This window comes from Tilletiaria anomala, assembly GCF_000711695.1.
Source record: "Tilletiaria anomala UBC 951 chromosome Unknown K437scaffold_10, whole genome shotgun sequence".
Lineage (NCBI taxonomy): Eukaryota > Fungi > Basidiomycota > Exobasidiomycetes > Georgefischeriales > Tilletiariaceae > Tilletiaria > Tilletiaria anomala.
The window spans coordinates 218,157-240,916 of record NW_013547012.1 but is presented as its reverse complement, the minus strand read 5'-3'; the positions used below and the strand labels follow the sequence as shown (position 1 = coordinate 240,916).

The following is a 22,760-nucleotide window of genomic DNA, read 5'->3' as shown; positions in this document are numbered from 1 at the left end:
GGGGGTTGATATAGAACCATCGGATCGGATGGCAGAAATTTCTGAGGGGTACATAGGTTTTGATATCACAGATTCACTGGTCGAACTTCTGCAAGGCTTCAACAGCTCGCGCAAGGCTCCGGATCCAAAGAAATGCTTACAATACAAATAACCTGATGAAGGCCCTGAGCAAGAGCTGTACTTCCTAGAACGCCTAATGGAGATGATGTACCGGAAACTCGTGGCGATCAGGGGGCTCGTTCCATACTTCCAGACTTCGAGGACCCAGAAGGTGTTGATGTTAACCGAACTGCCCCCGGTGTTTGCCCAGACACCGGTTCAGAACCCGCCTGTGAACGATCCGTCGTTCGACTTGGCGATGAACCAGTACTGGCGAGCTATTCAAGACTTGCAGCCCACATTAACCGCACTCAGGGATCAAAGCCAAGCGAATTCACCATCGCAAGAAGCGTTTGAGGTGATGCTGATAAACAAACGGCAGCGGTGATCTTTAGAGAAAGACACCCTTTGATTCTTGCAAACGTAAATTGACCTTTGGGAGACGAACAGAGCTGGAAAGGCTTACCGTCTGCCGGACTGGTCAATTTTCCCCTCTCAGAAAGTTGGACTCTTGCTCCAATGACAAGGGATGACCGTACTGACAATCAAAACGTATGAAAGTCTATTGCGACATCACTTGCGATCGGCAACAAGCACCGTAGCCAAGCACAGTAGATGAAACATCGCTATCCAGCAGAGGGCGAGCTTGTATCACTGGGCCCACTTGCGTCACAACCGGCCAGTATGTACAAACTTTTCATCGGCTTTTAAATAGAGGTCGCCGGAATGGGTTGACCCAATCGCCATGAGCAGCTAAAACCAGTCAAATAAAGGCTTTAGCCGTTTTTTCGCAATGGTCTGGCACGCCAAGCTCATCCGAGGGGAACGGCGATCATTTTCAATTGGGGAACATATGCATCGTAGCGAGGCAGCAGGGCCATGTGTGCTAGAGAAAAATATAGTCATCAATATTCTGACAAAGCAGCCAACCCCAGCCCATCCGGGGAAACGCGCAGCTTGCTGCAAAAACGCCGATTCGATGTGCCAGATACGGAGCCTCCAATGTCGACGATAAAGTCGTGGGGAGCTGCGAGTGGACGGACGCAGAAGTGGGGACTCCAGCTTTGGGATTGGAGAGCGATGCTGCATCGACAAAAGGGAATACAATACACACACGAGAAAATCCAAAGTTTTATGACGGAAGCGCGCTGGAACGTGCGAAATGTATGTGCAGAAAGGCCTGGACCTGATCCATCAATCTGTCTGCATGAACGATTCCAGATTTGTGAGGGAGGTGGCGAACCAGGAGTCGAAGCCTGAAGAAGGAGTGCCCATGGAGAAAGGTGTGCTGGCGCTCGCAGGCGCTCCGCCAGCAGGCTGGTTGAGGCCGTATGCGCTACCATAACCTTCAAAACCGGTGACACCAGCTGCTTTGGAAGGTGTCATGGGCCCTTCGCTCTGCAATGCCGGCATCGGCGTGGGAAGCAAGCTGCCATTCAGCATGGGTGCGCGGCCGGGTAGTTGAGCAAAGTAGCTTTCCGGCGTCGCATCAGGTGCAGTGATAGCATTCGGATCTGGTTGCTGAGGCTGAGAGGATGGCGCAGGTGCGGATATCATTTGCTGTCCCGCCGATTGACTATTCGGGGTTTGCGCCTGCGCCTGGGTTTGGACTTGCGTCTGCGTCTGCGATTGTGGCGGTGCTGGCTGCTGCTGTGATTGTGGTGACGGCTGCTGCATTGAAGGGATCGATTGGGTGGCGGTCCCACCTTGGCCCAAGATCCAATCCCAGAACGAGTCCAGACCAGTGGTGGGCTCTATTGCATCACGCCCTACAAATTGCTGCTGTGCATGTTGCTGTTGCTGAAGGTCTTGTCTCTTCAGGTTCAATTGGTCCGAAGACCCTTGTCTTGACAGAGATAACCGCTCGACGGAGCTCGCATTCGAAGTAAGATCGGTCGAGGAGCCAGACGCGCGCACCGACGGTCGACTGGATGCGTTTGAGTTTTCTGGACTCCATGCCACGCTACTGTTGGAAGACAAGATACTCTGCATGTCATCGGAGCCGCTCGGCGGCGACTCGTACTGCGCCAAGAAGGTTGACAAGTCGAACGGCTGTCCATCCGGTGGTGCGTTGCGCATGTTGGTGATAACGCCATTGGGTGCGACGGCTTGTTGCTCGAGCGTGTACTGCTGGCCAGTATTGACTAAGTAGGGGAAGTTGGCCGCTGAGGATTGGTCGTTCTCCGCCGTGAATTGGGGATGCATGAGCTGCTCCACTGCAGATCGGAAAGGGGAGTGTCAGAGGCTCGATGGTGTCTATCCTTTGTCTCTGGCACACTCACTCAGCTCCTTAGCGAAAGCATCTTTTGCAGGTGCCGTTGCCGATGCCGATGCCGTTTCGGCGTCATTACTACGTGTCTCCTGTGTCGATGCAGCGGCTGCATCTCCATCCTCTGGCAGAGGGTTGTCCTCAATGGCGCGCTTGATGCGAAGCGCCAAGCTGAGCACAGCCTTGCGTCCTGCACCCTGAGCCTGGTCGCCACGCTTCCTTTTGCCTGCGCTGATCTCATTGGCGAAGTTGTTGCCACCCTCACCGCGACGCTTCCACTGCATCTCCTCTTCGGCGAGCAGAGCCTCGAGAATGCGGATGCAGCGCGAGACGTTTGGGTTGGTGGACTGCACCAGACGCAACGAGTCGAGCGCCTCGCCGATCTCGGAGCGGATGATCTCGCGCATCGCTGGCGGAGACGGCGTGCTGAACAGGTCCAAGCACAGGACAACAGCGGCGTTGAAGCTCTGCATCAGGATGAACCACAGCCGATCGACGACCGTGCAGCGCGAGCGTACCTTCTTCTGCATGTCGAGGATCGAGCGTGCGAGCAGCACACACGAAGTGCGGCTCTTCGTCCTCGAGCTGAGACCGCCACGATGTAAGCGCAACAACTTGGAGAAAACGCCCTGCTGCAGAAGCCACCGCTGGACTTCAATGTCCGTGCCGGCACCAACGTCGCTGCCAACTTGGAAGAAGGAAGGCACGTTCTCGAGGATCGCACGGAAGCGCGCATCCAGACGTGACGTGTCCTGGCACGTCAGATGGCGAGACGTGCCGTCACGTGCGCCCTCCATATCGCGCTGGTTGAGCAGGTCGACATTCTCGCGGGCTGCATCAGCGATCATGAGTTTGCTTAGCACGAACGACATTTCGGTATGCTCCGAAGGCGGCTTGGGCGGCGGCAATGGCGACTGGCAAAGATCTTCATCGTTGCTGCATAACAAAAAGAGAGTCATGTCCTTCAGTGCACGGGCTCTGAGCGCGATGACTCTCTTGTGACTCACTAGTTCCCTGGATAGGGCGTGTTGAACTGCCCGGGGTGGATGCTATACGCATTGGAAACCTTCAAGCACGACACCCAGTCGCGCCAGACGAGCGACCACCAGATGCGCTTGTACATCTCCCTCAAGATCGTTGTGCCGGGTGCCTCTCCCGGCTGCGGCTGGCGGATGGCGTCGCCGAGGCGATGGAGGCCCATCTCCTGCGCGGTGGAGATGGCCATGCGCAACAGGCTCATCTGCGTGCGATCTGACTCGGCGCCGTGCAGGTCGGACAGGAGGATCGCCTGTAGCACCGCGACGGACTGGCTGCACTGGTAGCGCGCGAGGATGAGGATCGTCTTGTGCGCCGAGTACCACAGGTGAATCGTCTTGCCGTCGAAGAGGTGCTGGATGTTGATGTAGTGCTCGGGTGGATAGCACGGGTAGAATTGCATGCCGAGGACGAGGATCATAAGGAAGACGGAGAGCCAGGCCGGGTCGACAAAGTTGAGTACGCGCGCCTGCTTCTCAACCGAGTCAAACGAGTAGAATGCCTCCATCTCGCGGCGCAGCGTGGGAATATGCACGACGTGGCCGGTGAGGTAATAGACGCGGCTGGCGTACACATCGACAAGCTGGGACGCAATCTCCTTGTTCGGGAGTGTGCGGATGACAGCGCGCAGCACAGCCTCGCGCTCAGCGCTGCCAGGGCAGAGGGAGCCTTTGATCGTCTTGTACTCTCCTGCTGCCTCGGCGGCACCCCATGCAAAGCCCATGCCCCAACCAAGCAGCGTCTCGGGACCTTGTTTCAGTCTGAAGAGGCCGTGGTTCTCGCAAGCGAGGCGGCAGGGCATGGTCTTTGCTCCGCAGCTCTCCGCGCCGCCGTCTCTGGCGTCGGCTTTGTCCCTGCTGTCCGATTTGATGCCAGTGGTGCTGTCGGCGCTGAGCTCATGCATGTCCGCGTCTCCGCCCTTCGCCTCCCTCCCATCGCAGGCAGCCTGTACGCTGCCGCTGCTCAGCGTGACATCGCCCATCTTTGTGTCCTTGCGGCCACTTATCGGCCAGCCAGTGAGTGCCTGGCCGGGTGGGTGCGGGACGAAGGCCTCATCGGTCTCGCGCGACGTGCCGCCCTCGGCGACGGGGAGCATGATGTCGACACGCTTGTCGCACTCGACAAACTTGCCAAACTTCCCCATGCGCCGCGGATCGAGGATGTCCGTGTGCTGGATCTCGAGCTTGCCTGCTTTCGAGTCTGCAGCGCATCTCTCGACCTTGCGCTGCCACGCGGCGCGCCCACCCGGCGTGGTCACGTCCGGCATCTTGTCATCGTCGTCGGTGCCAGCGCAGGTGCCAGCGGCCGGTGCTGCGGCAGCCGAGCGCAGGGCAGACTCGGCCGCGATGCTCTGGTTGCTGGAGTTACGTGTGACACTTTTGCTTGCCTTCGACGCCGCAGCGCCGCCACCAGCTTCGCCGCCCGCGCGAGCCGTCGCTGGAGTCGCTGCATCTCGTTGGCTGCCTGTGGATGTGCGCAAGCTGGGGCAGCCCTCAGCGGCGTTGACGAGCTTGCTGACGGCGAGCTTGCTGTCTCTCAGATCGCGCGCGCCCATGGCGAGCCCTTCAAGTACGAGCGCCGCGTCCTCCGTGTCGCTGTCGACCTCCATGCGAACATGACCGTTGGGCAGGGAGATGTAGGATGGCCCGCCGGCAATGCTGCTGGTGCAGCCGGCAGCGCCAGTCCCTTCGGCGTGCGTCGACAAGCCACTGTGGGTGACGTTTGGAGCACCCTGCGCCGTGCTACTGCTGTTGCTGCTGTTACTGCTGCTGCTGCTGCTGCTGCTGAGGCTAGCGGCAGCCGTGGAGCCGGGCGCGAGCTCGCCCAGCGGTGCCGAGCGCCTGTATGCGCTCCAGCCCGCGACACCGTTGTTGCTGGCGCCAGATACGCCCCCGGCAGTATTGGTGCTTCGCCTGCCTGCACCGCTCGCACTGCCGAGCAGGGAGCCAGACGAGTACGAGTCGAAGAAGGACGTGTCGTTGGGACCGCGCCTGTCGGCGACACCAGGAGCCGCGCTCGATATTGCACCTGGGCCCGTGGTAGCCGTAGCCACTGTGGCCGGCGCACGCCCGAAGAGGTTGTTGAAAGGCGGTAATGCGTGCGGCTGGCTGGTGCCTAGATGCGCAGACGTGGGGTGATACACGTCCGTCATTTGTGCGTAGCCAGGTGCTGGTGTGACGAGCGGCTGCGCCGCCACACTGCTGCTACTGACGCTGTTGCTATAGATGGAGCCCGTTAGCGCCGAGACGGGGCTCCTGACTGTCGAGGTCATGTTGTGCGTCGGGTAGATCTGACCAGCCATGCTCGTCTGGCTGCCACTCCTCTGTGGCGGCTGATGCTGTTGCTGCGGGTGCTGGAGTTGCGTAGGGAAGATGCCGGGGCTGCCGGGCTGTTTGCCGCCATTACTGTGGTAGGCGGCAGCGGGGCTCGCACCTGCGCTGCTGGGAGTGGACAGTCTGCCTCCCCCCGTTGCTGCTACTGCTGCAGCCGCCTTGGCCTCCAGTGCGGCTTCCAGCTGCGCTAGCCGGGCTTTGATTGCCTGCATCTCTTGCATCTCGGCCCCAGAAACCATCGGAGCTGTGGTCATGTTCCCAGGGTTGACGGGCGAGCCCGAAGAGGGGTATGCGCCGAAAGACGGCACCTGTGTATATTGCACCTGTGACTGCGTGGTGTACGTGGTCAGTGATAGCGCAGCAATGCCATCTTTGCTCTTCTTGCCGCCGGTCGACTGCCTGCCTTTGTTGCTAGGCCGCGACTTGGATATCCTGTTCTCATCCGCCGCCGCCGCGACTGCTGTGGTAACCTCTGCATCTGCGGCAGCGTGTGATCCATTGGCGATCTCCAGCGCATGGTTGTGCTCCGCCTCTTCTTGCTGCTGCAGTTGGATCTGCTGTTGTTCTTGGGCAAAGGCGTAGGCGGCTGCGGCTGCGGCTGCCTCGGGGTCCTGCCCTGCTGCGATGGCAGCAGCACGGGCCTCTTCCTCGACCTTGGCCTTGGCCTCGGCCGCCTTATGCTTGAAAGGCTCGATGTGACAGAGCCTTTCGTCGCCGCGCTTGATGCATTGATCACATGGGATCATGCGATTGCACTTGATCTTCTTTTCGCTGCAAAGGGGGCCAAGACAGTGCCCGAGGTATCCGCAGCTGTCAGGCCACTTCCCGTGAGCAGAGCGCACACGAGGCATCGACACTCACCGACACGCCGTGCAGCTGAAGGCCAGGCGGTTCCTCTTCTTGGGCGGCGGCCTGTTCGGGCTGTCCTGGTGCCCCGGCTTAGGTACGGCAGATCCCTCCCGCCTTCCGTGCATTGTGTCAGAACCCATGATGTGATTGCCTGTGTGCTGCTGCTGCTGCGCAGTGGGCCAGACGCTGGGTATGGATGTGGATGCCGACATGGTTACTCGCAGGCTATTCGTGTTCCAACACGAAAATGCAGAGTCGGCGGGATCCAACCTCTGTGGCTCATGCGCACACCAGCTAGAGAGGTCTGACACTGAAGAGCCGCCGCTTGGCCAGCTCGCTTCGGAGACTCCTCGTGCTGCCAAGAAGGGCGGTACCCGGGTGTCGACGGTAAGCTGAGGTGAGATGTGCAGTGTTGTGCTGAGCTGAGCTGAGCGACAGCTTGATCGGACGCCGAAGAGAGCAACCACACACCAATTAAAGAGGGAGACGAGAAGATGAGAGTGCTGCCAAGCTGCCTAGCTGCTGAGCGTGACGTGGCGGGCAAAAAAGTGGGTGAGCGGTGGAAGGGGAAGAGCGGCGAAGTGAGAGCAACTCGAGGGGAGGGGAGGGCTGGCGCAGGTTATCGCCGGGGGCGCGGACACAATCAACACGACTGACTGACACAGCTGCGCAGCCCAAAGCCACCGACCGCTCGTCACCCTCCGACTCGAGCTCCTGTCAAGACTCTCATCCAGTAACGTATGTAGTGCACAATTGGTCTCGTCCGTCGACGGCGGGCGCTGTGTTGACAGGCGACAACAGATGCATCATCAATTGAGAATATATCATCCATAAAACACCAGGCTTCCCCGTCTCCACTGTTCCACCCATCCCCATGCCAGTCGAGTCGGAATGGTGAACGCAGTGGAGAGGAGCAAAGGGGAAAGTGCAATCTCTACTTGGCGATATGTACGTACGGCTGGTGCGTTGAGCCCTCTCTTATTGGCAGATGGGAGTCCCTTGCGGGCTGCGAGAGGAGTACTCTGCTTGCCTCGTAAGCCTCGTGCAGGCTCAGTCGACAGCTGGGACCTGTCATCTAAAAGGTAGGGCTGCGTCGCCCTCGCGGATGGAGGGTCGAGTTTGTCACCTTGGTTTATAGGATTTAGTTCTCCGACGGGGCCTTGTGAAACATCATTACGTAAGCATCTTAGGAGCGTCTGTCACTCCGCGGCATCGTCGGTGAGGTCAAGTGATGATTGAGGGCTTGTGCGACTCAACGCAAGGCACTTTTAACAGCGTCCGTTCTAGCGTTGGTGGCTGTGACATGAACGAATTCTGGGGACCCGTCCAAGCTGGAAGGGGTTGGAGGATTGTTGGCCTGTTGCGCCATGCACAATCTTGCGACTTGCATCAGGTCGGTCGGGCATCCGCCATGGCCGCTATGTCGATCTGGTTGCCTTGTAGATTCGGTTGCGGTCTGGTGTTGCGCATCCACCATTTTGTACTTTGTGGCAGACCGCCCCCCTTTTTTTCCTTGAACGAATTGGAATGACACCGACGCCTCCCCAGCGCCATCTCGTCCGGGATACATACGACCAGTGTGGGTCACATCGTGTGCATTGTCATATTCTGTTCCAAGCATGATCTTCATCGTGCTTCTGCGAGGGTCCAAAGCTGGGATTGATGCGCCCTTGTTGTCAATTGTCCACAAAGAGACACCATATATCTGCATACAGCCCAGCCGAAGGAGACAACGCTTTGATGTCATAGTGCATGTTACATTGACGATACGCTCCCAGGTCCTTTCAGCACTGCCTTGCAGTTGTGTATGATGATTGGCACAAATTTGCAGCTAACTCCTTGACTCTCTGTCAAACAAGGCAGTGTCTTCAATAGCTATCATTTGCACTCTTGAGAAAGGCTCTGAGCAGGATGCAATTTTTACGGTCAAAACCACAACTGCGGCGTTTTTTCAGCGAGTCCCTCGTCCTCGCCTACCGGCTCATCCCTGGGCGACGTACTCGTCTTGCGGCAAGCAAATAGCACCGCTGCTCTTAGTCCCGATATGAACACGACAGCTAGTGTCATCGCTCCCAAGACTACTCTGTCGGTCTCTACAGGCGCATTCTTCAACAAAACGGACAGTGCTTCCAATGCCAACTGCATGCGCCAGATATACAGCGTCCTCTCGAATGCCAACCGTACGCCCTTCACACGACCGCCATGAGCTACGAAGACGAGGGTTAGATGGTGAATCAGACGCAGACCCCGCAGCTCTTTGTCAAGTGTGTGACGGACCAGCAACAATTTATGCATGACTACATCACCGGCGATAACGTCACGAACCAGGCCTTTGAGGTCTCGGGCATCTTGTGCATATCAAGATAGAGAGCGAATCAGTCCGCGGCGCTGCAGGTGCATGTTCAAGGAAATGGTGTCATTTCGAGCTACCGGGCTTTTCAGGTTAGTACGGCCGTGATATCGGCCTAGCAGGAGATACCGACTTTCCCCCTTATACTCATTTCACTCACTTGCTTTCAGGGTGATGGGGTACCAGAATCCAACTACTCGTACGCCTACCAGGCGGCCGAGTGCGGCATCTGCACGTTCCGTAACGACCACCTCGGCACAGGTGATTCGGAGAAGCCTTCCGAGGGCCTCAATGCGGCGCGAGCATTAACCGAAATCGGCATCCTGATCTCATTCCTCAAAATGGCCAATAATTCTACCCAGATCGGTGGTCAGCAGTGGAACAAGGTGGTTCTCATTGGCCACTCGCGGGCTCGGCTCATTCCTAGGCCGTCTCCACGACGCACCGGGACCTCCCTTACGGTATTGTGCCCACCAGCTTCTCCACTTTTTACGGACCACATGCCATTCTACCTCACCTCGGTGGTGTACACGAAAGTCTCGATGGTCTTCCCCGAGCGCTTCAGTAACCACATCCTCCATTTATCAAATAGTGCTCGACTTCGTCAGCGCCCATGGGCTGTAAATGTTCATTCTTAGCTGTCCCTGCTCATAGATGTACCTAACTCATTGTCTTAGATGCCATTGCTATACACACTTTTCATTCATCGCTGCAGGCGGGCCTCGTTGCCAGTGCAGCATTGGACAGTAGTCTAGTCAGTATCTATTCCAGCGGCTCCGCCATTTCGATAATTCATGCATAATATTGAGCAATTCGCCTCACACCAACGTATCAACGCACCAACCTTGGGCTCTTGGCCGATCCCACAGAGACAAGTCGTCACTCCCAGCGATGCAAGCTTGGAAAAAGCTAGTCTTGCCCATCAAGCTCTCTCACGACCTTACACGGCCTCATCGCCTCGCAAGCGATCCCTCACCTCGTAACGCTCCGCATGATGCGTTCCGAGGGCTCCGCAGCGAGAGGTGTTCGTCGATGACGATGTCAGCACGTGGAGTACGTAATCACTCAGCACGCCTGCACGTTGCACTGACTCGGGGGCATACTGGGAGAGCAACATTGCCTTCAATGGTATGTCAGCTCTTGTTCCTGCAGTCCTCGTTGAGAAATGTACCGTCAGACGGGCCATGATGGCACTAGGATGGCTCCCTCAAGGGCTCAATCTGCGTCATACAGCTCATCCTTCATGAATTGTGCTATCTCAACCTCAATCGCTCTTCAAAGCCAAGATTTGTTGCTTTCATTGTGCCGAGTGACCCATCTTGGGCGCCTGCAGCTGATTGATTCGCGGCTCGCCGACCGTACTAACCGCCCCCTTGGACACGGGAAGAAGCAGAGCATGCATTAGCTTCGGGACATCAGCGCCTCATCAACAAATACAAACATTTCATATTCGAAGGGTGCGCAAATGATGTCACATGACCCAGGAACCTACCTCACCTAGGCCACCTTCATGTTGAGACTTCTTGTCGTCGATACGTGCCAATGGCTCTGGACGCTGGACAAGTCAGCTCCTCAATTTCCCACAACTTCCCCGTCGCCATTGGTTTCTCATCCGCGTTGGAGCATTGTCGGAGCGACTTCCACGACCGATTTTACTGATACGGCCCTGCGGGAGTAATTACTGACCTACACCAGGTTCAGGTAAAGCATATATAAAGCGTTCCATTCCACCAGAGAACCAGACAATTTGCACCATGCGGCCTCCATGACGCTTCGTTCAGCAGTTGTTCAAGATGCACCTCTCTGTTCTCTCTTTGTGGCTTCTCGTTGCGACGCTCGTGCAGAGCGCGCAGAGTTTCTCAGGCGACTCAGTGCTAAGCACTGTGTTCGCCAAGCGTGACCGTGGTGATGCAAGCTGGACCTTCGCATCCCCAAGGGCGCTGCCAAACGAGACGGACGACACGTCGAATTCTGACTGTCAGCGGCAGACCTATGTCGTTCCGTCCATTGCCACCAGAGATGTCTTTGATCTCAAGTCGCTGGGGTACCAGCCTAACACAATTGTCAATCAAACGCAAATCACCGAGTTGTTCGTTCAGCTCGTAACAAACTCGAGCAAATTCATTGAGACATACTTAAAAGGCAGCATACAGATTCAGCAGACGTTCAGCATCTCTGGCATCCTATGTAAACCCAAGAACAACAAGTCGGCCTCGAGTGCCCTTCAGGTTCTCGTCCATGGCATTGTAAGGACAAAGCCCTTTGGTTGGGGATGACCAGCACTGCTTACTATACTTCATTTGCAGGGCTTTGACGCCTCGTACTGGAATATTCAAGGCCCTGGTGTGCCTGAAGACCAGTATTCATACGTCTATGCTGCAGCCGAACAAGGTATCAGCACGTTCCGATACGATCGCCTCGGCACCGGAGATTCGGAGAAGCCAATCGATGGGGTCAATGTCGTGCAAGGTCAGACGGAAGTGGGCATCCTGCTCTCATTTCTCAACTCGATTAAAAACTCCGATGTGATCGGTGGCCAGAAATGGAACAAGACGTTGCTCGTGGGACACTCTTACGGCTCGGCCCAATCGAATGCTGCGTCTCTGTCACGCCCAGACCTGATAGACGGGCTCATCTTGACTGGCTTCACCACATTCCAAGAAGGACTCGGCTACTACGTCTTGTCCGCGAATTACGAACAGGCTTCTTTAATCTTCCCGGAGCGTTTGGCGAACGCTACAAGCAACTACCTCGTGACCGCAACGCCATACTCGGCTCAAATTAACTTCAACGTCCCTGCCTATGTGACGAACGACGCTGTTGCACTCGTCCGAAGCACCGAGCAGCCAGTCACTCAGGGAGCGTTCTTCACCTTAGGCAGCCTGGTGGGGCCTAGCAACTTCACTGGTCCGGTACAAGTGCTTACGAGCGACAATGACTTCGTCTTCACTTTCCGTTCATCGAATGCGACCAACATCGTCGCAGAAACGGCTACGAGCCTTTATCCTCAATCAAAAAATGCCACGTTCTACGGTAAATTTTCCAGTTGCTGGTAGCAGCTGTGAACTTTGTGAGGCTAACTCTCTTACCTTCCACAGTCCCGAAAGGCCCTGGTCACGGCCTAAATTACCACGTGCAGGCTCCGCAAATCTACCAGGAAATGCTCTCCTTCGCTTCGGCGAACGACCTCGCTTGAAAGAGTGTGAATTGTTCTATCACATCAATAGCTTACGTCTGTCGTGCAATCACGCGTGCTATATCTGTTCCAATCTGCATTTTTCGTCATTTCCGCTATGATTATTGGGGGACATTGTGTACCCAAGGTTGGCAACCTGTTCCGGAAGGTTTGAAGCGCAGATGAGCTGGGGCAACACAACAGGAGGTATAAATGCGGCTCTTTTTGAAAACAATATGCAACCCATTTTCTTAGTTGCAGCACTCAATTGCGTTTACAGTACAGAACGTGTGATTGCGTAAGCAGCGCTCGCTGATGCAACTTTGAGCAACACCGCAGTGCGATGCTCAGATCCGCCCGGCTTCCTTCAGCTTGCTGACGAGCATGTCGACGTCCTTCACCTTGGTTCCACCCTGTCGCTTTGGCGGCTCGGTGACCTTAAGCGTTTCGAGACGGTTCTTGACTTCGTTCTCCAGTCCGAGGTCCTTCAGTGTGAGTTTCTTGAACGGCTTCTTCTTGGCTTTCATGATGTTTGGCAGCGAAGCGTACCTCGGCTCATTCAGTCGCAAGTCAGTGGTCATGACAAAGGGGAACTTGGTCTTGACGACACCAAGACCACCATCGATCTCGCGCGTGACCTGTACTTCTTGCCCAAGGTCAGGTGTACCGAGTAGCTCGAGCTTGCTCGCAAATGTCGCCTGTGGCCAGTTGAGTAGCGCAGCGAGCATTTGACCCGTCTGGCTGGCATCGTCATCAATCGCTTGCTTGCCTGCAATGACAAGGCCCACTTCCTCCTTTGAGTCTCCAGTGCTGATTCCCTCCTTGACAATCTTGGCTAGAACTTTTGACACGCCCAATGGCTCCAAAGAGCCATCCTTCTCCGGGATCTCTACGTGGATTGCATCGTCAGCGCCCATGGCCAGACCTGTTCGCAGGACATCGGCTGATTTAGGCGGTCCGATGGACACGACAGTCTAGCGTTTGAAGGAACTCAATGCGTCAGTTACCTTTCCATGGTTCGTGTGCTGAGTTCAGTTATGGAACTTAATGCAGAGATCTGAAGTCTCGTTGGCCAGTGTTGCTCGTGGGAAGGAGTGGCAAGCAGCCTGTAGGCGTCGAAGTAGAACTCACAATCTTGCTGATGCCATCCTTGTACTTCTCCTTCAACCTGACTGCCTCCTCGATTGACAACTCATCGAAAGGATTCGCCGCGTGCTTTGCGTTTGTGTCTACGCTCTTGCCATCCGACGCGACACGGATCTTCACACTGTAGTCAATCGTGCGCTTGACGGGTACTGTGATGTAGCGCCAGGCAGATTTCTCATCAGTCCAAGCACCTTGGGAGGAAATGCACCGCAAGGCATCAGCCTATAAAGATGGGAGACAATGACCCACCGAGAACCCGGATAGCATGGAGCGCAGAGGTCGGGCGCATTTTGGAAGTTCCGATCTTCGGAGCAGGGCTAAATGTTAGATCCACGTACTGTTGCGTTACAATTCAGAACGTGTAACTCACTCCGAATACAACTAGTAAGGGTGTTCGAACAGGACTTTCAGACCCTTACGTCTTGCAGTGTTGAGAACAGATGCGATGATGACAATATATACCCGGTCAAAGCCGCCTCCTGCAGCCAGCTAGCGGAATCAGTCACGTGATGCTATCCCGAAAGTGAACGACCTCCATCGAGAGGAAAGCCCCTGCCACGAGGAAAGCTCTTCTTCTTGGAAGAACGATAAGTGGTTGTAGAGCATCGCCTCCTGAAGCAAACAAGCAGCGGACAGGAACACCTTGCAAAGCAGATACTACAGCAATATGCTTCTCTCAGTTTCGTCTGCATCGACCTCGTCCCTCCGTCTGCTGAGCAGGCGCGCCGCCTCAAAGCAGGCTGACCGCCTAGTATCCTCCCCTTCCTCGGCTTCGTTCTGCTCTCTTTGCAGGTCGTCCGGCGCTTCTCGGTATGTATTCGTGAAGCCACGAGCACTGTTCCAACAAGAATTGAAGGGTGCTGACGATGCGCTCTATTTTTACCTACTCTATCCAGATCTAATTTGGCTTACGTGGCTGAATCGGGGACATATGAGATCAACAGCAGGGAGCATGGTCGACGATACATCCTCGCCCTTCCCTCGGGATCAGCCTTTACTTTGTCAGGGCCAGTAGGCTCCTCTCTCATCCGCCTCTCGGCCTCGCTTGGCCGCTTTTTCCAGCCTCCTGGATTTTCTCCAGCCCCTTCAGTTGCATCGTCGGTGCCGTACCCACTCACAATTGAGGGGATAGGTGCCCATGCGGAACAGCCTGAGCAAAGAGCGCAGTCCGAAGGGAGCAGCATCTGGAATTGGGATGGGCTTCTGAACGCGGTGCCTAAGAAGAAAGTCTCGCACTCTCGCAAGGCCATGCGAGCAGCCAACAAGGGCTTGAAAGATCGCGTTGGTAAGTTTAACCCCCCTTTCCTGCTTCGGCGTACGGGCCACCGCTGATTGTCTTGGGATGCGCTATTGTCAACTTTAGACCTTGTCCACTGCCAGGGTTGTGGAAGACCCAAACTCGCGCACCATATCTGCGGACACTGCTTTAAGGAGATCAATCGATGGCAGAAGGCTGAGCATCCGCCTACTGCTCGAAGACCCTGAGGTTCTATCTTCCTTTTGAGACAAGATGCAAGGTAGCATATAGCCCCGCATGCGACACGTGCGAGGGCGTCAAGACCTCACATGGACGACGAATTACTCGCATGGTCATATCATTTGCATCTGGTGACCTACTTAGCGCTTCGACCTCCAGCATGGCGGATGAATGCATTTTTTACAGCCCTTAACTCGTTGACCACTTCCAGCCCCGTGCTTCGCGCCCAGACAGTCGAGCGTGCGAACCCCTCTCGAGCGAAAGCCCGTAAAGGTTCTTCGAAAAATGGCTCCTTCCCTGCTTCTTGCATGCCGTAGCCCGCCGTGTGTTGATACGCTAGAGGCACAGGAGAAGCATACAACCAATGCAGGTGGTCAACTGCACTGAGCATCTTTTGGTTTTCGCAGTATCGCTCCCTTGCATATCCTCTAAGCGCCGTGTAGCTCCCCAGATCCGCTCCGCTCTGCACAGCGCGTTCAAGCGTGCCCACCAGAGAACGTGCATCCGCCAGGCCGAGATTGAGGCCCTGGCCCGCCAGTGGATGTATGCTGTGGGCTGCGTCGCCTACAAGAGCCGTGCGGCCTTTGCCTTCATTGGTACCTGCATTGGCGGAGGCGAGGCCCAAGATCGTGAGCCCTGTATTCAGAGCGCCGGAAAGTGTATGTAACGAGCGCGAAGTAGTCGACGCGCTACCGTTCACAGCCGCGCCGAGATATACATCGGCGTGCTTGACTTGCAAAGGGAAAGAAGCGACGCTGTGCGGGTCGACTGACCGCACGGGAGCGGGGACGAACCCATCTCCATGGTCTGGTAGCGCCTCAAGACCGCCTGCCTCTCTCACCGAATCAGAGATGATCTTAACGAGCCAAGACCAGTCATTCGCATTAGAAGCGGACGCGCTTGACCCAGAGGCGCTGGCGCTTGCTTTGGCGCGACCGCGTATCTCTTGAAAGATGCGATCAAGATATATCCATGGAAGGCGGAAGGCAGCACTGATCAGCTCAGCGAAAGGTTGCACAGCAGTATTGGTGGGAGTGTCGCGATGAATATGCTCGACAGCACGCGCAAGGTCTGGCGGCAATGTCCATACCATAGAGCCCACGCCGTGTTCCAGCTAAATGAGACACGCAAAGAGGCCAAGTTGAGCGTGAACTCCGCGATGAACGCTGTTTCCGACTTACCGGCAGAAAAGCAATGGGGCCAGTAGGCAAGAACCTCTGGAAGGCCGTATTGACGAACGGAACTTCTTCACCTGAGTTAGCGTCTCCCCCTGTTGGCTTTATGCATCGCAAGGTTCCCACTACACCTCGACGGCCGTATTCCCAACCATAGTTCTCGATTCCTGCGTACCTTCTCACGGGTGAATCCGGCCCATCAGCGCCAACGAGAAGCCGTGCGCGGAGGTGAGTGGTGTCTTCCGTGTCTGCGCCGAGCGACAGAACGGGCCACTGATCCAAAAAAGAAGAGCTTACTCCGCCATCTTCTGGGTTAGCCGCGATGCTTTGCACCCGTGTCCGATCTTTGACCTGCACTTGGCCTTGACCATGCTCTTCCAGATAGCGTAGCATTGCTTGCTGCAAATTCGAAATTTCCACCATATAGCTCAGCGTCGCTCTCGCGCCATTGGAGAGCGAAGAAGGCGCACTGCTGACATCAAATGCCTCATCCGCGTGGAACTCAATTGTGGCGTCCGATAGTCCATCCCAAACCCTCATGTCCCTGACCGGCCACAATCGTGATTGCACCAAGAAGGGTGAGACGCCGATCGTCGCGAGCCATTCCATGTTCTCCGCCGTCAAGCTGATGACGCGGTTCTCCCATGGAGTGTCGCTGTTGCTGGAATAGGCACGCTCTTCTGCCTTGGACGCCCAGTTGCGGAGTCGCGCCAAGTCCCCTCCTTCTACAATCGTGATGCTTGGATAGGCACTCAATGCTCTAATTTTCTGAATACTGACTGCTGCTTTTTGTGTCGAAGCGACGATGCCGCATGCAACAGAGAGGCCAATGGGCCCTGCGCCGACAACGACCACGTCCTTAAAAGGCGCGCATTCGAAATCTGGGTCGGCTGTGGTTGCGATGTGGCGTGCTTGGAAGCGAGAGTTCGATCCTATCGCTCGACGTTCACGGTACCCCCAGTTGCATGTTTGTTTTGTTCTATGCGCCGAAGTATGAGTCCTGAGTGAACGCGAGGGGATCGCGGTTGGCGAGCCCTGGCACCTTGTAGGTGCGGGTTCGGAGAAAGTAGAATGCCAGAAAGAACGATTCACCCGAGCGCTGCGGCTCATGGTGGATATTGACGCGGCGACTGGTTGCATTCTTCGTCGAGACACTTGGTATTACAACCGCGTGAACTCTGGGAAAACGAGGTTGACGCGTTGGCTCGACGGTTAACCCACATCTACGAGGTGGTTGGTTTCTTGCAGCGAAGCTTGTGAATCGATGATCAACCGGCGCGAAGCATGAAGTCATGCAACAGCTTTGCAGCTCCAGACCGGGAGCAACCCTAACTTCAGGTTCATACCTCCCACCCCAGCCGAAGCCGACCATGCAGAGAGCACCACTCTGAGAAACACGACAGCATGTTACATCATGCTGCACGCTGCAGTCCGCGAGGAGCAGTCACAGCCTTTGACCGCAAGGGTTTCTCGATTACTTTCATGTGCTGCGACTCGAACACGACGGTGAACCCTCGACGCTATATCTTCAGCTCGGGAGAGCCACGGGTGCGCTGCGGCCCCGACCGGCGTGTGTGACCCTGGAGGCGGTGCTCGGATCGAGCTTCAGCAAGTTGACAAGTCGTCGACATGGCGTCCCCGACACAAGAGTGGTCCTCACTGCAGGACGTCTTCTACCGCAAAACCGACATATACAACTTAACGTCTTGGGCCGTAAATTCGCTGCAGGGCCAGCGCGTCTCGTTAGGAAAGAATGGCGGCTTCATCGCAATAGTACGCGATCAGAATGCCCTCGTGCCGATTGGCGCGTCGGCCGTCACTGGTACCACGATGAAGATTGGCATCTACACTGCGGCTGGGCAGATGGTGGAAAGCTTGCCGGTGAGAGGCATGTCTTCAACAGCCGTCAACAGAAAATGCAGGCTGATTCCATCTATATCTGCATTTTCAGTGGGATGCTGCAAATCGAATCGTGGCTATGGGCTTCACATGGGACGAGCAACTCGCCGTTGTTCTTGACGAGGGACTTGTCCGCCTGTATCGACTATTGACACCATGTCCGATCAAGCTATCTTCAACTGCTACCAAGGACGCTGGCTCTTCGAGTGCGGCAGCTGGTAATCCTTCAGAGCCAATCGGAGCGACATCAAACAGTTACTACGTTTCGTACTCGTTGGGTCAAGAGGCCACGGAGACGGGAATATTCGATGCTCAAGTCTGGGAAGATGGTATCGTCTTTCTCACAGGGGCAGGCACCTACTGTGAATGGCAGTTTCCAATCACACAAAGCTTTGCCGGCAGGACTTCACCATGTGCACCGCCTACAGTCAACGGTGATGGCACTGGCGCTCGTTCCAACCTTTCCTCTCGCGGCGCAATACAGCACGAGGTCCGCAGCTATTCTCGCCTACCCCTTCAACCGATATCCTCCCCCATTTCAAGCGCATTGCCCTTTTCCTGGGCGCTTCTACCTCCTTCGTCTGCTAGCCCATTCTCCGAGTCGGACCTTTATGTTTCACCAACAGGCTCATCGACGCTGTACAAGCTTTCGCCTTCACAGCTCGCTGCCCAAGACATGCGTCTTGACAGGGGACCTTTCTACGCAATCCGGCCCAGTCCCGATAATAATCTGCTTGCGCTCCTGACGAGCGACTGGAAACTGTGGGTCGTCAGTTCCGACTTTGGGCGAAGCCTCAGCGAGTTCGACGTCAGTGCCTGCGATGGCTTTGTAACAGGCCAGACCTCGGCAGCATCGCCCCTTGGCAGGGTGAACACGGAGACAGAGGGAAAGACTGCGATGATGATTGCAGGTATCTCGCAGATCGAATGGTGTGGCAGCAATACGGTTGTCATTGCGTTTAAGGACCAAGTCGTAATGGTCGGCCCGTTCGGCGACTCCATCAGGTACTACTACCGCGATCTCGTTCACCTGAAAAGCGAGATGGATGGTCTCCGAATACTAAGCCCAGATAGGGTTGAATTCCTTTGCAAGGTCCACCAGTCAACGTCTGCTGTCTTTCTACCCGGCTCGACACACCCTGCGTCCTTGCTATACGACAGCAGTGAGAACCTTCATTCATCGTCGACAGTATCCGCATGCGCATCTTCACAATCGCGGTCTGTGCAGCGAAAGAGCGCTAAGGCGGACGAAGGAATTCGAGCCATCCGCTCCCAACTCGATGAGGCCGTGGAAATTTGTATACAGGCAGCGAGTTGCGAGTGGGATGTCAATCTACAAAAGCGGCTTATGCGAGCTGCAGATCTCGGCAAGACTTTCCTCGACTCGCATGATCCGTCCACCTTGGTCAGCATGGCGCAAAAGCTGCGGGTGCTCAATGCTGCGAGGCACTACGAGGTCGCAATTCCCATTTCACACGAGGAGTATGAGGCGACTGGTCCCCAAGCACTGCTGTCTCGCCTGACATACCGAAACAAACATCTCCTGGCACTTCGCATATCCGAGTTCCTCCGCTTGCCACCAGATCCAATCTTGAAGCACTGGGCGCGAGCGAAGATCGCACGCTCCAACAAAGAACGGGCGATCGCCGCCTCCACATCGCTCGGCCACGCAGCCGACGATGAGGTCTGCGATGCTATTGTTGAGAAATTCCGAGATCAGCCAGCGGTGAGCTACGCCGAGATCACAAAGGACGCCTGGGCAGCTGGACGAGTGCGCCTTGCTACGAAGCTCCTCGTGCATGAGCCTCGAGCTGTAGACCAAGTGCCGCTACTCCTGAGCATGCACGAAGACAAGTTGGCACTCGTCAAGGCTGTGGAAAGCGGTGACACGGACCTTGTCTATCACGCTCTGTTCCGCCTCAAATCCCAGCTTTCTAGAGCTGACTTCTTCCGCATCGTCCAAGCTCCACTGCAAGACTCGCTCGGCACAGCGCAGGCAAGCAGGGCTCAAGCTACGTCATACCTGGCACTGGCATCGAATCTACTCGAGGTTTATGCACGCAATGAAGATCGCGAACTCCTTCGTGACTTCTACTTTCAAGACGATCGTCGGACTGAAAGTGCGTTGCTGGCGATCGAAGAGGGGTACGAGTATCCCATCGAAGGTATCATGCTCGATGCATCTCAACGCGCGGCGAACCTGTCATCGCGCATCAGCAGCCTGCGTGAAGCGATGAAGTTTTTCAACGAGGACAAGGAGCGCGTACTGGAGGGCAAGCTGACGGACGAGCAAATACGACTACTTGGTTTCCAGGCAGCTTTGGAGAAAGAGAACCCTGGAAGTGATGGCATCTTCATTGGCCTGAACCTCAACGAGACGATCCGCATCTGTCTCAAGCGCAACTTGCACAAGAAGGCCGACAAAATTCGCTCCGACTGGAAAGTTCCAGAAAAGCGCTTCTGGAACATCAAGCTCCGCACGCTCGTCGAGATGAGGGATTGGGATGGAATGTGGCATTTCGGCAATTCGAAGCGGTCGCCGATCGGCTACACGCCTTTTATACAGCGACTCATTGAGGCTGGCGAGGTGGCGGACATCGATCGCTACCTAGAGAAAATGTCGGACAAGGCCGATCGGGCAAGATTGGAGCGCTATCTGCAGAGGCTGCCACATCAACTGGTCGAGCTAGCGGAGGCTATCACAGTCAGACTGAACGAGTTGTACTGAGCGTGAATACAAGTCACTACTCGTTGTCGTCGTCCATGTGCATGTCTGTGAACACAGTGAAGACGCATGTCAGCAAGGGTCTGTGATAAATGCTTAAGTACTCGACAGCTCACCTTCCAGGTCGTCCAGCAATTCATCTAGCGGGATGGCCGGTACATCGTCGTCGCCCCACTCGCTCTCTCCGTCCGCGTTGATCCCATCGTCTTCACCCGCTCCTCCCAATTTTGCCTTGATCGTCGCGAAGGAGGCAGGCTCAGCATCGGTCGACTCGTCCATGGCATCCATCGCCCGCGCAGCCTTCATGCGCTTGATCTCGTCCTTCTTGCGCTGTCGCTCCTGTTCCTTCTCGCGATCACGCCAGATGTTGACGTTGGCACGTAGCTCCTCGTCCTCCTCGAGTTCGCGCAGGAAATACTCGTAGTCGCGCTCGACGCGCTGGCTGTCGAGCCCGCCCCGTCGGCCGATGGCACCGCGCCCGTCGCCGCCGCCACCTTTCCCTTTCTCTGCCGTGCTGGCGGAGGGCGTCTCGATGTCCTTGGTATCTCCTGCCTCGCCGCCTTCTTTCGCCATCGTCTTGAGCTTCCACGTGCGTCGGTTCTTGCGACGCTTCGTGTCCGGATAGCTTTTCTTGACTAGCACGACATCCGGCATACGCTCGCTTGGCAGGCTGTCCCAGTCGGACGAGTTAAAGTTCGCCACGCGCAAGTGGTAACCCATCGCCTGGTCGCCAGCTTGCAGAAGGTTGCCGAGGTGCGTGCGCGTGTGGTACACAGCGTCAGCCTCGCCAAACGACGTTGCATGCAGTGGCGAGACTTGTGCGTCGGCCTCGAGCCATCGCGAGCTGTGTGCGTCCTGCCCATGGCCGTTGTTGCCGTAATTAGCTTCGATGTCGAGGGTGAGGAATTCAACGAGCTCAGGAATTGTTGCAAGTGCAGGGAAGGGGTTCCTCCAGTACTTTTCCGCGGGGATGTCCGTCGTCTGCAGCGTCGTCGGGTCCAACAGTCGCAAGGAGTTGTTGACGCGCGTGCAGATCAGCAGCTGGCCGATATTCCCCAGACTCTTGGCTAGCGGCCGTGGAATGCACACGAGGTCGTCTTTGCAGATTGGTGCGATCTCGACACTATATGTAAATTTGTAGTTAGTAGTGGACGTATGGGTATCCATGCCGATCACCTGCTCGGACTTGGTGATGCGCACGGGGACCACGGACGACAGGAACTCGCACATCTTGACGGCGTGCGTTCGCTGCACATAGTAGAAGTCGAGGCCATCGCGACGTTCGCTGATTGAGACTGTGTCCTTGTGTGCGTTGTGCTTGAGGATGAGCTGCTCGAGGTAGAGGAAGGTGCGCTTGTGTGGCACCTTTTGCCTGACTTGCACCTGCGCGCGCCAGGTATTCTTGGCTGCTAGCCGTGTGCAGTCTGGGCACTGGCCGTATTGCACAATGTACTCTACTTCGAAAATCTGTTGCAAGACTGTGGCAGTAAGGACCTGCATTTCGCCGAGACACATGTGGTGGCACGTCAGTCCTGACTATTCACTTGCTGAGATCAAGTAGCCGTGAAGCATCTGCTTGAACGAACCTCTTTCTGTACTGTGAGCTTGACCCTCAAGCGTTTGCTATGTGGCTCTGTCCATATGAAACCCGCATCGATGAGTCGGGCCTTGTGGAGGCCTTTGAGCTTCTTGAGGCAGATCGCGAGCAACTCTCTGCTCTCGAGCTGCGCCTGGACCCATTGCTGCGGCGGGTTGAGGTACCGTTCGCAGTTGCGGCAATAGTTGATCGTCGCCTGCTTGGGGATTCCTTCGGTGATGTCGACTGAGTTGCGCAGACAGGAGAGACACAGGTTGGCCGAGTTGGGCTCGATGGGCGTACCGCAGTCGGCGCACAGCACAAGAGAGGCTTGAGGAGCAGATGGGACGAACTCCATCTTTGCTTCGCGCGACGAGGAATCGTAGAGCTAGCTGACAGAATAAGATGCCGCGTTGGACTTGGTCTTGCTGGCTTACGCACAGTGCCACTGCGGAGACTGAGGCTTTGCGTGTGTCAGGGCTCATCGAAAGCATGAAGATAATGAGCATGCCAGGATAGTCCACAGAAAGACAATGAGGTAGTCTTGCAATCCCTCTCGAAAAATTTCCTCTCGGCCGAAAAATGCCCGCCCTGGGATCAGAGCTTCGGAACGGCAGTTGCACCGCTTGGTTGACGTCAGCTCAAGGGCAGT

The 22,760-nt window shown here is 56.0% G+C and overlaps 8 protein-coding genes across 8 annotated transcripts; 4 read left to right on the top strand and 4 right to left on the bottom strand.

Annotated features, from left to right (window-relative positions):
• Nucleotides 1–1,145: 1,145 nt before the first annotated feature.
• K437DRAFT_254264 (uncharacterized protein) lies at nt 1,146–7,052 on the bottom strand. The gene is made up of 4 exons (XM_013389868.1): nt 6,598–7,052; nt 3,376–6,507; nt 2,382–3,304; nt 1,146–2,315 (listed from the first exon to the last, which is right to left on the bottom strand). Exons 1-4 carry the CDS (start codon nt 6,795–6,797, stop codon nt 1,294–1,296), a joined length of 5,277 nt encoding a protein of 1,758 aa, XP_013245322.1. The 5' UTR covers nt 6,798–7,052; the 3' UTR covers nt 1,146–1,293.
• Nucleotides 7,053–8,629: 1,577 nt separating this feature from the next.
• Nucleotides 8,630–9,737, top strand: K437DRAFT_261399 (uncharacterized protein; the record flags this gene model as incomplete). The annotated part of the gene is made up of 4 exons (XM_013389867.1): nt 8,630–8,765; nt 8,993–9,027; nt 9,106–9,555; nt 9,651–9,737. 4 exons carry the CDS (start codon nt 8,630–8,632, stop codon nt 9,735–9,737), a joined length of 708 nt encoding a protein of 235 aa, XP_013245321.1.
• Nucleotides 9,738–11,229: 1,492 nt separating this feature from the next.
• On the top strand, nt 11,230–12,131 carry K437DRAFT_220589 (uncharacterized protein; the record flags this gene model as incomplete). The annotated part of the gene is made up of 2 exons (XM_013389866.1): nt 11,230–11,968; nt 12,034–12,131. Coding segments are annotated over 2 exons (837 nt in total), but the record flags the coding sequence as incomplete, so codon positions are not given.
• Nucleotides 12,132–12,355: 224 nt separating this feature from the next.
• K437DRAFT_254261 (putative electron transfer flavo protein beta chain) lies at nt 12,356–13,560 on the bottom strand. The gene is made up of 3 exons (XM_013389865.1): nt 13,506–13,560; nt 13,242–13,405; nt 12,356–13,084 (listed from the first exon to the last, which is right to left on the bottom strand). Exons 1-3 carry the CDS (start codon nt 13,543–13,545, stop codon nt 12,458–12,460), a joined length of 831 nt encoding a protein of 276 aa, XP_013245319.1. The 5' UTR covers nt 13,546–13,560; the 3' UTR covers nt 12,356–12,457.
• Nucleotides 13,561–14,456: 896 nt separating this feature from the next.
• On the top strand, nt 14,457–14,741 carry K437DRAFT_220624 (uncharacterized protein; the record flags this gene model as incomplete). The annotated part of the gene is made up of 2 exons (XM_013389864.1): nt 14,457–14,541; nt 14,620–14,741. Coding segments are annotated over 2 exons (207 nt in total), but the record flags the coding sequence as incomplete, so codon positions are not given.
• A 92-nt stretch (nt 14,742–14,833) lies between these two features.
• K437DRAFT_254259 (ubiquinone biosynthesis hydrox) lies at nt 14,834–17,130 on the bottom strand. Its single transcript, XM_013389863.1, has 2 exons — nt 15,915–17,130; nt 14,834–15,847 (listed from the first exon to the last, which is right to left on the bottom strand). The coding sequence occupies exons 1-2, from the start codon at nt 17,016–17,018 to the stop codon at nt 14,870–14,872; spliced, it is 2,082 nt and encodes a 693-aa protein (XP_013245317.1). The 5' UTR covers nt 17,019–17,130; the 3' UTR covers nt 14,834–14,869.
• A 416-nt stretch (nt 17,131–17,546) lies between these two features.
• On the top strand, nt 17,547–20,430 carry K437DRAFT_214166 (uncharacterized protein; the record flags this gene model as incomplete). Its single annotated transcript, XM_013389862.1, has 3 exons — nt 17,547–17,789; nt 17,860–18,996; nt 19,042–20,430. Coding segments are annotated over 3 exons (2,769 nt in total), but the record flags the coding sequence as incomplete, so codon positions are not given.
• On the bottom strand, nt 20,298–22,691 carry K437DRAFT_254257 (NMD3-domain-containing protein). The gene is made up of 3 exons (XM_013389861.1): nt 22,119–22,691; nt 20,649–22,026; nt 20,298–20,580 (listed from the first exon to the last, which is right to left on the bottom strand). The coding sequence occupies exons 1-3, from the start codon at nt 22,464–22,466 to the stop codon at nt 20,552–20,554; spliced, it is 1,755 nt and encodes a 584-aa protein (XP_013245315.1). The 5' UTR covers nt 22,467–22,691; the 3' UTR covers nt 20,298–20,551.
• Nucleotides 22,692–22,760: the final 69 nt, after the last annotated feature.

Coding starts and splice junctions, on each gene's coding strand:
- K437DRAFT_254264 (XM_013389868.1), bottom strand. CDS start 6,797: ATGTCGGCATCCACATCCATACCCAGCGTCTGGCCCACTGCGCAGCAG. Junction 6,508..6,597: donor TTCAGCTGCACGGCGTGTCG/GTGAGTGTCGAT, acceptor CCCCCTTTGCAG/CGAAAAGAAGATCAAGTGCA. Junction 3,305..3,375: donor ACGCCCTATCCAGGGAACTA/GTGAGTCACAAG, acceptor TTTGTTATGCAG/CAACGATGAAGATCTTTGCC.
- K437DRAFT_254261 (XM_013389865.1), bottom strand. CDS start 13,545: ATGCGCCCGACCTCTGCGCTCCATGCTATCCGGGTTCTCG. Junction 13,406..13,505: donor CCATGCTATCCGGGTTCTCG/GTGGGTCATTGT, acceptor GCTACATCACAG/TACCCGTCAAGCGCACGATT. Junction 13,085..13,241: donor AGGATGGCATCAGCAAGATT/GTGAGTTCTACT, acceptor TTCAAACGCTAG/ACTGTCGTGTCCATCGGACC.
- K437DRAFT_254259 (XM_013389863.1), bottom strand. CDS start 17,018: ATGAGCCGCAGCGCTCGGGTGAATCGTTCTTTCTGGCATTCTACTTTC. Junction 15,848..15,914: donor GCCCCATTGCTTTTCTGCCG/GTAAGTCGGAAA, acceptor TGTCTCATTTAG/CTGGAACACGGCGTGGGCTC.
- K437DRAFT_254257 (XM_013389861.1), bottom strand. CDS start 22,466: ATGGAGTTCGTCCCATCTGCTCCTCAAGCCTCTCTTGTGCTGTGCGCC. Junction 22,027..22,118: donor AGCTCACAGTACAGAAAGAG/GTTCGTTCAAGC, acceptor GGCGAAATGCAG/GTCCTTACTGCCACAGTCTT. Junction 20,581..20,648: donor ATTGCTGGACGACCTGGAAG/GTGAGCTGTCGA, acceptor CTGTGTTCACAG/ACATGCACATGGACGACGAC.